General features: G+C 44.6%; 1 protein-coding gene across 5 annotated transcripts in view; it reads left to right on the forward strand.

Moving 5' to 3' along the window:
- Positions 1-16,831, forward strand: part of ADAT1 (adenosine deaminase tRNA specific 1) — a 74,032-nt gene that overhangs the window by 46,220 nt on the left and 10,981 nt on the right. For 4 of the 5 annotated variants that reach the window (XM_048816380.2, XM_048816382.2, XM_075118530.1 and 1 more), the window contains 2 exons: positions 5,274-5,373; positions 15,037-15,123. In XM_048816380.2, coding sequence (XP_048672337.1) covers positions 5,274-5,373; positions 15,037-15,123 — 187 coding nt within the window. The remainder of the gene's footprint in view (positions 1-5,273; positions 5,374-15,036; positions 15,124-16,831) is intronic. The other variant, XM_048816390.2, reaches the window with a different exon arrangement.

Below are 16,831 nucleotides of genomic sequence, written 5' to 3' on the forward strand. Positions count from 1 at the left end.
ATGGCTTCTAGGAGCCGGAGGATTTGGGGCCCGTACTTGACTGGGGAGCCTTGGGCTGTCAGCATTCCCCTTTGCTTCCATAGGCCAGCATGAGCATGCAGCACACCAAAAGCATACTTTGAATCAGTAAAAATGTTGACCCGCTTTCCTTTTGACAGTTCAAGTGCACGGGTCAGGGCTATTAGTTCAGCAAGCTGGGCAGAGGTCCCAGCAGGCAAACCTTCAGCTTCCACAGTGTCATGGAGGGTCACAACAGCATAACCCGCCCTCCTTTGCCCATTTATTACAGTACTGCTACCATCAGTGTACCACTCATAATCTGCATTTGGGAGGGGTACATCTTTTAAATCCGGACGGCTGGAGTACTGGACATCTGTAATCTCTAAACAGTCATGTTTCTGTTCCTCTGTTTCTGGCAAGAGGGTGGCTGGGTTAAGGGAGGGGCAAGGCTGTAGGGTGACTTCAGAGTTCTCTAACAGCTTAGCCTGGTACCGAGCAATCCGAGCCTGGGTGAGCCAAAGCCCTCCCTTTGCATCCAATAAGGCTCGGACCATATGGGGAGTATAGATTTGCATAACCCCTCCCAATGTTAGCTTCTCCGCTTCCTCAAGCAATAGGGCAGTAGCTGCGACCGCCCGTAAACATGCCGGCCAACCCTTTGCAACCTGATCCAATTGCTTAGAAAAATAAGCCACAGGACGTCTCCATGCTCCTAACAGCTGTGTAAGCACTCCTAGGGCCACCCCCCTTCGTTCATGTACATACAACTGAAACGGCTTAGAGAGATCCGGCAGGTCCAGAGCTGGGGCTTCCATTAATTTTCTTTTCAGGATTTTAAATGCCCTATCAGCCTCTGGGGTCCAATAGAAGGGGTCATGATCCACTCCTTTTACACAGTCATACAGGGGTTTAGCCCACAGTCCAAACTCTGGGATCCATATCCTGCAAAAGCCTGCCATACCCAGAAATGCCCTGAGCCGCTTACAATTATTTGGAGAGGAACTTGACAGATAGATTCCTTTCTTTTTTTTTCGCTTGAACGCTGACGCTCCCCTTGCCTTAGCTGTAACCTGATCCCTCTCCACCTCAGACAACAGGGTTCTCAGGAGGATATTACAGTCGTCTCAATCGGCTTGTGACTATTGAGGCACCCCTCAAAGACCGAAATAAACCGGCTTGCGTTCGTTGAGAATTCCCCAGCCTGTGTTTTAAAAGCTGCTAAGTCTATTGGATTGAATGGCACATGGGTGTAAACTTGCATAGTTGTGGCAGGACGCCTATCTGATCCAGACCGGGCGACTTTAGTTTCGGTGATTAAGGGGTATAGGCCAACCATGGGGGACTTACAAGGTGTGGGTGTGGGTGTAGGGGCCGAAGGGGACACCGGCTCTGCCATTACAGTGGGGGTGGGGGTCTGGGGACTAACATTAGCTGCTACCGAACCAGTCGGAGTCAGATTACAGCGCTGTAAAATATCTGGTTGAGTACATAAAGTCAGAAACAAATGCGCATACATATGTTCATTCCATTTCCTTGTTCTCTGACAGAACAGGAGTAACTGAAGGATCGTGTTGTAATTAATTGACCCTCCTGGTGGCCACCACTCCTGGTCCTCTAGTTGATATTGAGGCCAGTCAACTGTACAGAATTGTTTTAATTGGCTCTTAGTCATCGGATCCGCACCAAATACCTTCCAGTTTGCTAGAATGCACTCTAGGGGCGTACACCGTGCCCTAACCTCTGAGCTCTGTCCCTGTCCCATACCTACAGGGTAACTCTGGGCGTCCCCAGGTTCCAACAGAGCATATAATCCGGATTTTAATAGGTTCCTACCTTATCCAAGGGTCCGGTTCTTCACCGTGGCCTGCAGCTGCTCCTCCCCCACGTCTAAGGGACCGGTTCTTCACCTCCGTCCACAACAGCTTCTCCACTATATGAGTGCGTTGCACCGTTGTGCCCTCTGGGGTTGATCAAATCGCGTCTCCTCCGAGGCCCCCGATGAACTCACCGGTGCGCGCTGGGCATCGGTTCTCGCCGCACTTCTCGACCTCCAGGAGGGGTCCGGGCAAGGCTAAATTGCAGCCTCGTCGCCCACCCAGGGACGCCAAAAGCTGTTGCCGGCACCCAGTGCCGAGAGGCTGAACAACAGCTTGAGTGGTTCGTTACCCGGTGTGCTACACCCAATAATCACAACGGGGTGGAGAAGCAGAAAAGTTTATTTGCAGCTGCAAAAAGGTACAGGGAGAATAAAATCTCAAATCCTGCACACAGAGCAGGAAGTTACACAGGCTTTTATACATCCTTTTTCCCAGCATACTTATCCAATAGCAAGCTGCCCCAAGTATCCATATAGCCAGCCAATCCAGTTCCCAGCTAGTTCCCTGATTCTCTGTATCATCACCTAGGGAGGTGGTAGAATCTCCTTCCTTAGAGGTTTTTAAGGTCAGGCTTGACAAAGCCCTGGCTGGGATGATTTAACTGGGAATTGGTCCTGCTTTGAGCAGGGGGTTGGACTAGATGACCTTCTGGGGTCCCTTCCAACCCTTTTATTCTATGATTTGTTAAACTATACATAAAGCTGCTTTATTCAGCATTGTTCTTCCCTATCTCCCTTGTTTGGCCTTGCTTAGTTTCAGGCAGTCTGACTCTGCAACATACTGTTGCAGATTCTCAGCATAACTGCTGTGTGTGCCTCCAGACGGGGGGGCCAAGGACACTTGGGCCTAGTACGCAGAGCTGCTGCGAGTGCCTCCAGGCAGGAGGAGGGGGGCCAAGGACACCGGGGCCTAGTGCGAGGGGGCTTCATCGACACTCGTGGTCTTCCATCCCCTCGAGTTACCTAGTGGCCATGCCCCAGTGTTCCCAACACCACTAAAGATCACATGCTTCCACTGTCCACTTTCCTCACCCAGCAGTCTCCTCTCAGAGTTCCTCAGTCCTGCTTCCATCTGCAAGTCTAAGCTTTTCCCTTCAGCTACCTCAGGCCTTTGCTCTATAATCTGCTCGAACCCCCTTCTAAACTCAACCAGACTTTCCACCTACATCTCCAATCCTCGGATCTTTTCCTCCATCAGCTCTATCAGATGGCATTTCATGCAGACAAAACTCTTACCAGATAGCCCCTCCAGGATCAGGTACATACTGCAGCTTCCTCATCCAGTCATCCTCATTGTGTCTTCCACTACATGGGTCACTCCCACTGCTGCCTCTGTATCTGTCATAGCTTTCCCACCTAAATCCTGTTAATCTGGGAAACACAAACCACATCAAAACACCACCACCAGCAGCAAAAACAAACCGCAAACAAGCACCACAATACAAACTCCCCCTGAAACCCCCCTATTTACAGCTCTGTTTGCTAGCTTCTGTGCTGCTGCCAGTTAAGAGGGCAGGGCAGCATCTGGGGTTATAGAGAGAAGTTGTCAGTAAGGAAGTGGGAGATCAGCAGAGAGTTTGCTGGGAGGGGAGGGAGTGGGAACCTTTTTGGAGTTAGGGGAGAAGGGCAAGCCCAGGGAGGTGGTGGTCAGTTAAAAGAGCAAGGAATAATCCTGCAAAAGGGCCTGAAGCAGGAAGGACTGAGATAAGCAAAGGGAAAATCCCCTGGAAGCTGTAGCCCAGCATAGGCTGAGGAACTGTTTTGTGTTTTACTTGTGTTTAGAAAATAAAACTGACCTGAAAAGAGACTCTGGGTGTAGCAATAGGTCCTTCACGGGCTGAAGACACGCCTACACTGTATGAACCACCTCTGGCCATTTGGTTGCCAAAGATTTCTGTGTTAGGACTGGTCTTATTTAGCAACTTCATTGGTAGGATAGAATGGGAAAGAAACAGTATATTAATAACATTCACTAAATTGGAGGATATTGCAAATACCAGTGAGGAATATATTTAGCTACTATGGTGATAAGGGCTCAAAATAATTACAATAGAGAGAGATTAGAAACATTTGTAGGAAATAACAAAATGAGATTTCTCTTGGAAAAATGCAGCTGATTCATCTGGGAAAAGATAATCTGAAACACAGGTACCAGTGGAACAGAGGAACCTTAGAAGCAATAATGCTGAAAGAGACCCAAGGTGGAAGTGGACTACAAATCAGACTCGAATTTTTTGCAGTGCAATACAGTGGCTAAAAAAACAGTGCAATTTTAAGCTGATCCTACAGAGGCATTGTATCATGGAGCTGAGCAGCAATGGGCTCTCCATATGCTGCTTGATACAACTGCACCTGTGCCATGTTACCAGGAAGACCGAAAAAGAGGGAATTCAGAGATGAACAAAAATAATTTATCATGAGGCTGTAGAGATTTGTAAGGAGAGGGTAAAGGAGCTATAGCTAGTTTATGCGATGATAAATTGGATATGTTATTGTTAGTGTTTATTATTATTATTTATGTATTTATATTACAATAGTACCCACACAGTGCTAAGCACTTTCAGCCCTTATAGGAATATATAGTCTTGGCACCAGAGACTTTACAATCTAAGATGAGTAGAAACAGACAAAGTATAGGAGAGAGGGATAGATAAATATCAGCTCTTCCCTGCTCTTCTACTGAGCCTTTATTTGTTCTCTAATTTCTGATATAACTTTTAAGGATATGTCTACCGATATTTGAAAGGTATAAGTGTGGAAAAAGGTTGATGGATTATTTAGGGTGGCATAGGGGTGGGGTGGGGGGAGACAGCAGCAAGAATATAGGCTGACTAGTATGCAAAACTTTGGCATGAGATGGAATATTCCACAATCTAATATCTCTAGCAAAGCAAGGGGAAGCCTTGTCGTCTGGGACACTTAAAATGTGTTTGGCCAAAACATGACAGAATATATTGGAGGGAACTCTCCTGCCTTGTGGGGAAGAGAGACTAAGGGCCAGATGTTAAAGGTATTTAGGTGTCTAAAGATGTAAATAGGTGCTTCTGAAAATCCCACTAGGTGCCTATCAGCATCTTTAGGTTCTTATATACCTTTGAAAATCTGCCCCTAGAATACATGATTGGTCTTTGCCATCTCTAATTTTAATGTCTATCCTGGGAGTCTAGTGGGTTATTGGGAAGTGAAGGAATGTTTAATTGAAATGTTTCCCTATGAAACTCCAGACTCATCCCTGATGAGACTGAAATGAATATGCCACTAGCATTGTAATCTTTCAAGTTTACCTGAATTAATCTGGATAGTGGTATGTTGTCATCACAAACCCTTCTGTTTTGCAGTATTGAGAGTTTTGATTTTCTGCTGAGAATCGACTTGTTCATGATCTTTTTTTCCCCAGCTATCAGCTGGAGTGCTGTCCCTGAGCAACCTCTAGATGTTACCTCAAATGGCTTCAAGCAGGGAACAACAAAGAAAGGAATCGGAAGTTACCAGACCAGGTGTGGTGGTAGTAAGGGCTTGTGATGTCTCTTTTGGAGTGTATTCTTATCAGTGTATGTTCCCCCCTCTCTTTCTTTTTGACATAGAATGTGGTGTGTAGGGACTGCGGGCATCGAGAAGGAGTTAAGGGATGGGGAAGAAATCCCCACTTTTGTTCCATCCCAGACCATGTTCCTACTGCACAAGATAGAGAGTATAGGCGGGGCCTGTGTTTTATAGGCTTAGCCCCTTCACTGGGATGTTTGTTACCTTTGCCTAATAAAATTTTTCTAATAATTAAAACAAGGGGGGATATTTTTATATGAAACCAGAATCTTTTGTTGATGTAGACTAAATTGTCATTCTCTGCCTAGCAGAAGGCAGGGGCCTCCATCCTGGTTATTGGGTAGGAGATGAGCCTGTTATTTGATAAAATTTTCACATGTGGCCATCGTCTTTTCAGTGAGGATTGTTCCAGTGCTTCCTTTATTGTTGGAGTAATTGATTTCCGTGGTTGCACTTGTTTGAGATGTGTGTTTTCCCTTGCAGGCTGCAAATCTTATTTCTGCCCGCTTTGTGTGAAGTGTAATCACTTTATTGGAAGCTGGAACACTTGTGGTTTATTTCTAGCACTTCTGTCTTTCTTTTTCCCATGATAGTTGCTCTTCTGTGGTCATTAACATGTCAAAAATAGAAGCTGACCTCTGTCCTCCAGGCTTCACTTTTTAGAAGAAATTGCTGTTTTGTCCTGTCCAGTTTGGAATGACAAACTTCCTATGAAATTTCCTATAGAATTATAGAACTGGAAGGGACCTCGAGAGGTCATCTAGTCCAGTCCCCTGCACTCAAGGCAGGACTAAGTATTATCTAGACCATTTCTGACAGGTGGTTGTCCAACCTGCTCTTAAAAATCCCCAATGATGGAGATTCCACAGCCTCCCTGGGCAATTTATTTCAGTTCTTAACCACTCTGACAGTTAGGAAGTTTTTTCTAATGTCCAATCTAAACTGCTGAAATTTCAAGCCCGTTGCTTCTTGTCCTATCCTCAGAGGTTAAGAACAACAATTTTTCTCCCTCCTACTTGTAACAACCTTTTATGTACTTGAAAACTGTTATGTCCCCTCTGTCTTCTCTTCTCCAGACTAAACAAACCCAATTTTCTTCAATCTTCCCACATAGGTCATCTTTTCTTTTTTTAAAAATTATTAAAGGTCTAGAAAACGAGTACTTGTGGCACCTTAGAGACTAACCAATTTATTTGAGCATGAGCTTTCGTGAGCTACAGCTCACTTCATTGGATGCATACTGTGGAAACTGCAGTTTCCACAGTATGCATCCGATGAAGTGAGCTGTAGCTCACGAAGGCTTATGCTCAAATAAATTGGTTAGTCTCTAAGGTGCCACAAGTACTCCTTTTCTCCTTACAATGTGTATGATAATCAAGGTGGGACATTTCCAGCATAAATCCAAGTTTAACCAGAACGTCTGGGGGGGGCTAGGAAAAAACAAGGGGAAATAGGCTACCTTGCATAATGACTTAGCCACTCCCTGTCTCTATTTAAGCCTATATTAATAGTATCCAATTTGCAAATGAATTCCAATTCAGCAGTTTCTCGCTGGAGTCTGGATTTGAAGTTTTTTTGTTTTAAGATAGCGACCTTCATGTCTGTAATTGCGTGACCAGAGAGATTGAAGTGTTCTCCGACTGGTTTATGAATGTTATAATTCTTGACATCTGATTTGTGTCCATTTATTCTTTTACATAGAGACTGTCCAGTTTGACCAGTGTACGTGGCAGAGGGGCATTGCTGGCACATGATGGCATATATCACATTGGTGGATGTGCAGATGAACGAGCCTCTGATAGTGTGGCTGATGTTATTAGGCCCTGTGATGGTGTCCCCTAAATAGATATGTGGGCACAGTTGGCAACGGGCTTTGTTGCAAGGATAGGTTCCTGGGTTGGTGGTTCTGTTGTGTGATATGTGGTTGTTGGTGAGTATTTGCTTCAGGTTGGGGGGCTGTCTGTAGGCAAGGACTGGCCTGTCTCCCAAGATTTGTGAGAGTGTTGGGTCATCCTTCAGGATAGGTTGTAGATCCTTAATAATGCATTGGAGGGGTTTTAGTTGGGGGCTGAAGGTGACGGCTAGTGGCATTCTGTTATTTTCTTTGTTAGGCCTGTCCTGTAGTAGGTGACTTCTGGAAACTCTTCTGGCTCTATCAATCTGTTTCTTCACTTCCGCAGGTGGATATTGTAGTTGTAAGAATGCTTGATAGAGATCTTGTAGGTGTTTGTCTCTGTCTGAGGGGTTGGAGCAAATGCGGCTGTATCGCAGAGCTTGGCTGTAGACAATGGATCGTGTGGTGTGGTCAGGGTGAAAGCTGGAGGCATGTAGGTAGGAACAGCGTCAGTAGGTTTCCGGTATAGGGTGGTGTTTATGTGACCATCGCTTATTAGCACTGTAGTGTCCAGGAAGTGGATCTCTTGTGTGGACTGGACCAGGCTGAGGTTGATGGTGGGATGGAAATTGTTGAAATCATGGTGGAATTCCTCAAGGGCTTCTTTTCCATGGGTCCAGATGATAAAGATGTCATTAATATAGCACAAGTAGAGTAGGGGCGTTAGGGGACGAGAGCTGAAGAAGCATTGTTCTAAGTCAGCCATAAAAATGTTGGCATTCTGTGGGGCCATGCGGGTACCCATAGCAGTGCCGCTGATCTGAAGGTATACATTGTCCCCAAATGTAAAATAGTTATGGGTAAGGACAAAGTCACAAAGTTCAGCCACCAGGTTAGCCGTGACATTATCGGGGATAGTGTTCTTGACGGCTTGTAGTCCATCTTTGTGTGGAATGTTGGTGTAGAGGGCTTCTACATCCATAGTGGCCAGGATGGTGTTATCAGGAAGATCGCCGATGGATTGTGGTTTCCTCAGGAAGTCAGTGGTGTCTCGAAGGTAGCTGGGAGTGCTGGTAGCGTAGGGCCTGAGGAGGGAGTCTACATAGCCAGACAATCCTGCTGTCAGGGTGTCAATGCCTGAGATGATGGGGCGCCCAGGATTTCCAGGTTTATGGATCTTAGTTAGTAGATAGAATATCGTAGGTCGGGGTTCCAGGGGTGTGTCTGTGCGGATTTGATCTTGTGCTTTTTCAGGAAGTTTCTTGAGCAAATGCTGTAGTTGCTTTTGGTAACTCTCAGTGGGATCATAGGGTAATGGCTTGTAGAAAGTGGTGTTGGAGAGCTGCCGAGCAGCCTCTTGTTCATGTTGCGACCTATTCATGATGACAACAGCACCTCCTTTGTCAGCCTTTTTGATTATGATGTCAGAGTTGTTTCTGAGGCTGTGGATGGCATTGTGTTCTGCACGGCTGAGGTTATGGGGCAAGTGATGCTGCTTTTCCACAATTTCAGCCCGTGCACGTCGGCGGAAGCATTCTATGTAGAAGTCCAGTCTGCTGTTTCGACCTTCAGGAGGAGTCCACCTAGAATCCTTCTTTCTGTAATGTTGGTAGAGAGGCCTTTGTGGATTAGTATGTTGTTCAGAGGTATTTTGGAAATATTCCTTGAGTCGGAGATGTCGAAAATAGGATTCTGGGTCACCACAGAACTGTATCATGTTCGTGGGGGTGGACGGGCAGAAGGAGAGGCCCCGAGATAGGACAGCTTCTTCTGCTGGGCTGAGAGTATAGTTGGATAGGTTAACAATATTGCTGGGTGGGTTGAGGGAACCATTGCTGTGGCCCCTTGTAGCATGTAGTAGTTTAGAAAGTTTAGTGTCCTTTTTCTTTTGTAGAGAAGCAAAGTGTGCGTTGTAAATGGCTTGTCTAGTTTTAGTAAATTCCAGCCACGAGGAAGTTTGTGTGGAAGGTTGTTTTTTTATGAGAGTATCCAGTTCTGAGAGCTCATTCTTAATCTTTCCCTGTTTGCTGTAGAGGATGTTGATCAGGTGATTCCGCAGTTTCTTTGAGAGCGTGTGGCACAAGCTGTCAGCATAGTCTGTGTGGTATGTAGATTGTAATGGATTCTTTACCTTCAGTCCTTTTGGTACGATGTCCATCTGTTTGCATTTGGAAAGGAAGATGATGTCTGTCTGTATCTGTACAAGTTTTTTCATGCAGTTGATAGATTTCCACTCCATACGGCTAAATGCAGTGCCTTGCATAATGACAGGTTTCAGAGTAACAGCTGTGTTAGTTTGTATTCGCAAAAAGAAAAGGAGTACTTGTGGCACCTTAGAGACTAACCAATTTATTTGAGCATAAGTTTTCATGAGCTACAGCTCACTTCATAAGATGGATACTGTGGAAACTGCAGAAGACATTATATACACAGAGACCATGAAACAATACCTCCTCCCACCCCACTCTCCTGCTGGTAATAGCTTATCTAAAGTGATCACTCTCCTTACAATGTGTATGATAATCAAGGTGGGCCATTTCCAGCACAAATCCAGGTTTTCTCACCCTACGTAAAAAAAATAAATGGACACAAATCAGATATCAAGAATTATAACATTCATAAACCAGTCGGAGAACACTTCAATCTCTCTGGTCACGCAATTACAGACATGAAGGTCGCTATCTTAAAACAAAAAAACTTCAAATCTAGACTCCAGCGAGAAACTGCTGAATTGGAATTTATTTGCAAATTGGATACTATTAATTTAGGCTGAAATAGAGACTGGGAGTGGCTAAGTCATTATGCAAGGTAGCCTATTTCCCCTTGTTTTTTCCTCCCCCCCGACGTTCTGGTTAAACTTGGATTTATGCTGGAAATGTCCCACCTTGATTATCATGCACATTGTAGGGAGAGTGGTCAGTTTGGATGAGCTATTACCAGCAGGAGAGTGAGTTTGTGTGTGTGTGTGAGGGGGGGGGGCGGAGGGTGAGAAAACCTGGATTTGTGCTGGAAATGGCCCAACTTGATTATCGTACACATTGTAAGGAGAGTGATCACTTTAGATAAGCTATTACCAGCAGGAGAGTGGGGTGGGAGGAGGTATTGTTTCATGGTCTCTGTGTATATAATGTCTTCTGCAGTTTCCACAGTATGCATCCGATGCAGTGAGCTGTAGCTCACGAAAGCTCACGCTCAAATAAATGGGTTAGTCTCTAAGGTGCCCCAAGTACTCCTTTTCTTTTTGCGAATACAGACTAACACGGCTGTTACTCTGAAACCTGTTAATAATTTTTGTTGCTCTTCTCTGGACTTTCTCCAATTTGTCCACATGTTTCCTGAAATGTGGACCCAGAACTGCACACAGTACTCCAGTTGAGGCCTAATCAGCGCAGAGTAGAGTGGAAGAATTACTTCTCGTGTCTTGCTTACAGTACTCCTGTGAATACGTCTGTAGCGGGGCGACTCACCAGCACGGCGCCTCCTGCTCTCAAGAATTAGCTCTCCAGCATAAGGAGCGCCCTCTGCAGGCTGGTTTCTCGCCTGCTGCTTGCCCCCCGTGTCCCTCCCGGACCCTGGTGCCCCTTCACCTTGGGGTCCTGCCCCCTGGCAGTGCCCCCACGCTCTGGGTCTCGCCTCCCAGGAGAGCCCCCAAACCTCTAAACCCACCTTGCCTCAGTGGCTACTGCCAATCATCATCTAGCTCCCGCTCACTGGGGCAGACTGCAGTCTGTAATGGCCACTCATCATTGGCAAGGGGTTAGGACCAGCTGCCTCTGCCTATTCCCAGGCTGCCCCTCTGCAGCCCCAGTACCTTTGTAGGCCTTCCCCAAGGCCCTGCAGCCTGAGGATTTACCAGGCTGGAGCTCCCTAGCTCCTCTTGTCCTTTTCCCCAGCACTGCTCCACTTCAGGCAGCTCATTCTCAGGCAGCTAGCCCTTCCTACTCCAGGGCAGAGTGAGACTCCTCTTGCTTCTGGCCCACAGCCCTCTTATAAGGGCCATCTGGACCCTGATTGAGCTGGCCACAGCTTTGGTCAGCTACTTACTCAGCTTCTCCCAGCTGTTCTCACTTCTCTTCCCCCAGCCGCAGCGCTCTCCAGGGCAGCCCTCTCCCAAGGCTGTTTTAACGCCTTCAGGGACAGAGCAGGGTGACTACCCCGCTACAACATCGCAGAATGATGTTTGCTTTTTTTGCAACAGTGTGACACTGTTGCCTCATGTTTAGCTTGTGATCCACCATGACCCCCAGATCCCTTTCCACAGTACTCCTTCCTAAGCAGTCATTTCCTATTTTGTATGTGTGCAACTGATTGTTCCTTCCTAAGTGGAGTACTTTCCATTTGTCCTTATTGAATTTCATCCTATTTACTTCAGACCATTTCTCCAGTTTGTCCAGATCATTTTGAATTTTAATCCTATCCTCCAAAGCACTTGCAACCCCTCCCAGCGTGGTCTCGTCCAAAAACTTTATAAGTGTACTCTCTACGCCATTATCTAAATCATTGATGAAGATATTGAACAGAACCAGACCGTGAACCAATTCCTGCGGGACCCCGCTCGTTATGCCTTTCCAGCATGACTGTAAACCACTGATAACTACTCTCTTGGAACGATTTTCCAACCGGTTATGCACCCACCTTATAGTAGCTCCATCTAGGTTGTATTTCCCTAGTTTGTTTATGAGACGGTCATGCGAGACAGTATCAAAAGACTTACTAAAGTCAAGATATACCACATCTACTGCTTCCCCCCTATCTACAAGGCTTGTTACCGTGTCAAAGAAAGCTATCAGGTTGGTTTGACACTATTTGTTCTTGACAGATCCATGCTGACTGTTATTTATCACCTTATTGTCTTCTAGGTGTTTGCAAATTGATTACTTAATTATTTGCTCTGTTATCTTTTCAGGTACAGAAGTTAAGCTGACTGGTCTGTAATTCCCTGGGTTGTCCTTATTTTCCTTTTCATAGATGGGCACTATATTTGCCCTTTTCTAGTCTTCTGGAATGTCTCCCATCTTCCATGACTTTTCAAAGATAATTGCTAATGGCTCAGATATCTCCTCAGTCAACTCCTTGAGTAGTTTAAGATGCATTTCTTCAGGCCCTGGTGATTTGAAGACTTCTAATTTGTCTAAGTAATTTTTGACTTGTTCTTTCCCTATTTTAGACTCTGATCCTACCTCATTTTCACTGGCATTCACTATGTTTAGACATCCAGTCGCCACCACCCTTCTTGCTGAAAACTGAAACAAAGAAGTCATTAAGCACCTCTGCCATTTCCACATTTTCTGTTATTGTCTTTCCCCCATCATTGAGTAATGGGCCTACTCTGTCCTTGATCTTCCTCTTGCTTCTAACGCATTTGTAGAATGTTTTCTTGTTTCCTTTTATGTCCCTAGCTAGTTTGATCTCTTTTCATGCCTTGGTTTTTCTAATTTTGTCCCTACATACTTGTGTTATTTGTTTATATAAATCATTTGTAATTTGACTGAGTTTCCACTTTTTGTAGGACTCTTTTTGAGGTTTAGGTCCTGGTTTAGCCAGGGTGGTCTCTTGCCATACTTCCTATCTTTCTTACACAATGGGATAGTTTGCTCTTGTGCCCTTAATAATGTGTCTTTGAAAAACTTTTGAAAAATTCCACTACTGTGGACAGGACTGCTGGTTTCTGTAATATGAATGTGTCTGGGGATTGACATATCGAAAATGCTGATAAGTTGGGATGTGATATCTCAGAATTGATGATGGGATATAGAGACTTTTGCCTATGGGTTGCTGAATTCCAGGTCAGGTGAGTGACAACCAAAAGTTGTAGCTTGTTCAGTAGCCTGTTTGAAAGAAGACTCATAGACTTTAAGATCAGAAGGGACTATTGTGATCATCTAGTCTGACCTCCTGTACAGTACAGGCCAGAGAACCTTCCCCACGCCTGAAATAGATCTCTAACCGAGTTACTGAAGTCCTCAAATCATGGTTTAAAGACTTCAAGTTACAGAGAATTCAGCATTTACGCTAGTTTAAACCTGCACGTGCCCCAGGCTGCTGGGGAAGTTGAAAAGCCCCCACGGTCTCAGCCAATCTGACCTGGAGGAAAATTCCTTCCTGACCCCAAATATGGTGATCAGTTAGACCCTGAGCATGTAGGCAAGACCCACCCCGCAGATAAATGGGAAAATAGTTGGCAGTCTTCGCCGTGTTCTGGTACAGTAGTCCGTTGTCCACATCACCAATTCATTAACTGGTGCCTTGCATGGCCTGTCTGTTTTCCCATGGGCTGGGAACTGAGCAGTAGTGAATGAGGTGCCGGGGAGGAGAGTCCTAGATTTAGTCTTTCTGAAGGAGACACTAAGACAAGATGCCATGCTTCCAGGAGAAAAATCTCCTTGACTTAGAATTGCTGTCTACCTTTATTAAAAGTCCACTGTACAATGTTTCCATCTCCTCTCTAGGAACAGGAAGACCAAGAAGAGCTTTATAGTTTTAACTTAGAAGTGTGGTATTTGGTACAATATTAATTAATGTAGATGAGCCTATTTGATGTTTGTAAGTATTTTTGTAAATTGTTTGCACATTTTGTACTAATTGTTTGTTTGTACAGTGAGAGGAACCAGCCAGAGACATATGGACTCTTAGATCTTTCTGGAGTTTTCATTGGACTCTTCCTGCTCTGTGCTGATTGGCTGCTTGTTCCATCCATCCCTCAGTCTCCTCACCTCATCGTCACTCCACATCTGCCCCTCTTACCCTCTTCCCCCCTGCCCTGTCCTCCTCAGCCCCTTCCCTTTTCTTTCCCTTTAGCTTATCTCCTCTTAAGTAGCCCCTTTACCTGCCTTCTTCACCTCCTCCTCCCTAAAGGTGGAACTAGCATGCTGTTTGGTGTCATCACATTGCTCACTCTGTTGGTGTGTTCTATGCCTCCCCCCACCTTTTGTCAGTCTAGTCTAGTTACACTGTAAGTTCTTCAGCGCAGGGACTGTCTGCTGCTCTGTGTTTGTACAGTGCCTAGTTCTGTTCTTGGTGGGCCCTTTGGCACTGCCGTAATAAACACATTAAATAATAATACCTGCTCCTAGAACTGTGGAAAAGTGCACTTTATATAATTGCAATAAAGTCAGAGCAGAGAGGCCAAGAACTGAATGGACTATGGAGGTTGAATTAACCTCTCATCCTGAATGGGTGAACTGATGGATGGTGTGAGGGAAGCTTACAAGGCTGTGCTCCATGCTATATCTGTTAAGTAGGACTCTTCATCTGCACTAATTTAACAAATTTGGAAAAAAAAATCCAGTGTGGATTGCAAAGGGGTGTATACTCTTTTCTTTCTTTGTGACTAAAGCTCCAACGTAAAGGCTTAGTTTGTTCCATTAGAAATTCATGTCTTGTCTACTGTTTTTCCTGTAAGACTTTATGGATGACTGTTATTACTAAAATTATATACTAGGCTCTTTATGGCATTTAGGATTACAACGTAACAGATACCAAGGAAATAAAACCTCATCTGTAAAACTATTCAAGGTTTTACAAACAAACAAAAGTGCATTTGTTTAAAAGCTCCTTTCTTGTGGCATCCTCTTCTTCCCCCTGAGAGCAGTTCTAGATGTACAAGACTCTGGGAGGTGGCTAGTTGTTTGTAAAATTATCCTAGGCAAAGCATTTATAATTGAGGGAAGGAGCAAATTATCCATCATTGCTGTAGGCCTAATGAGACAGGTGTCTACAGCAAAACTGCTGTTTTAATTGTTCTACGGCTGATGATTTGAATTGAGTTTCTTCTTCTTCTTAGGTCCCGGATCTGTAAGGTGGAACTTTTCCATGTATTCCAAAGGCTGATGGCTAGTATTTCACAGGAGAATCTGCCAGAATCTCTCAGGTGAGAAATTACTCTTTCTGATTGGTTATAAGGAGAATCTCAACAGATTCCAAGAGTGGCTCTAATGAAACCAGAGGCTGCCAATATAAGGGAATTTGATTACTGCTGGGATCAGCATTACAATTTGGCTTTTTAAGGCTACAACATTTGGATATTGGCAAGTGCAGTATGTGCTTTCTTACCCAGTTGGTAAGTTAGCAGTAATGGTACTTCTTGTATTCAAGTGAGACCAGGATATGAAAAAGTTTTTGGGGGACTTGCTAGTTCAGGTGAGCAAGGATGAGAAATAATTGGGTTAAAATCCAGCCAGTGTTGGCACAGACAGAAACCAGTGGTGATAATTAGCCACTGTTTAGTATCTGTGAAATAATTAGGTGGGTCTCAGTGCATTTCCTAGTGCACAGGTGTCCACATCACAAAAACCACTGTTGTAGCTGTTACTAATTTCCAGTAAAGGCACTAGTGTCAGTAGAGAGAAGTCCAAGAGCTAAATGCTTTTCCCTTCAGGTCACAGAGAAGGCCCATGGGAAGTGGGGGCCAGTGTGAACAGCTTGCATGTCTGCTTCATGGGCTGTATCTGTTTTATGCATAGAGACTTTTAATAAAAGCAGAAACTCTTACTTAGTGGCAATTTCATTATAAGAACATAAGAATGGCCATACTGGGCAAGACCAAAGGTCCATCCAGCCCAGTATCCTGTCTATCGACAGTGGCCAATGCCAGGTGCCCCAGAGGGAGTGAACCTAATGGGTAATGATCAGTGATCTCTCTCCTGCCATCCATCTCCACCCTCTGACAAACAGAGTCTAGGGACACCATTCCTTACCAATCCTGGCTGATAGCCATTAATGGACTTAACCTCCATGAATTTATCTAGTTCTCTTTTAAACCCTATTATAGTCCTAGCCTTCACAACCGCCTCAGGCAAGGAGTTCCACAGGTTGACTGTGCGCTGAGTGAAGAAGAACTTTCTTTTATTTGTTTTAAACCTGCTACCCATTAATTTCATTTGATGGTTCCTAGTTCTTATATTATGGGAACTAGTAAAAAACTTTTCCTTATTCACTTTCTCCACACCACTTATGATTTTATATACCTCTACATATCCCCCCTTAGTCTCCTCTTACAAGCTGAAAAGTCCTAGCCTCTTTAATCTGTCCTCATATGTGATCCATTCCAAACCCCTTATCATTTTAGTTGCCCTTTTCTGAACCTTTTCTAATGCTAGTATATCTTTTTTGAGATGAGGGGATGTGGGCGTACCATAGATTTATATAAGGGCAATAAGATATTCTCTGTCTTATTCTCTATCCCTTTTTTAATGATTCCTAACATCCCGTTTGCTTTTTTGACTGCCGCTGCACACTGCATGGATGTCTTCAGAGAACTATCCACGATGACTTCAAGATCTTTCTCCTGATTAGGTGTAGCTAAATTAGCCCCCATCATACTGTATGTATAGCTGGGGTTATTTTTTCCAATGTGCATTACTTTACATTTATCCACATTAAATTTCATTTGCCATTTTGTTGCCCAGTCACTTAGTTTTGTGAGATCTTTTTGAAGTTCTTCGCAGTCTGCTTTGGTCTTAACTATCTTGAGCAGTTTAGTATCATCTGCAAACTTTGCCACCTCACTGTTTACCCCTTTCTCCAGATTATTTATGAATAGGTTGAATAGGATTGGTCCTAGGACTGACCCTTGGGAA

This window comes from Caretta caretta, chromosome 12 (genome assembly GCF_965140235.1).
Source record: "Caretta caretta isolate rCarCar2 chromosome 12, rCarCar1.hap1, whole genome shotgun sequence".
Taxonomy (NCBI): Eukaryota; Metazoa; Chordata; order Testudines; family Cheloniidae; genus Caretta; species Caretta caretta.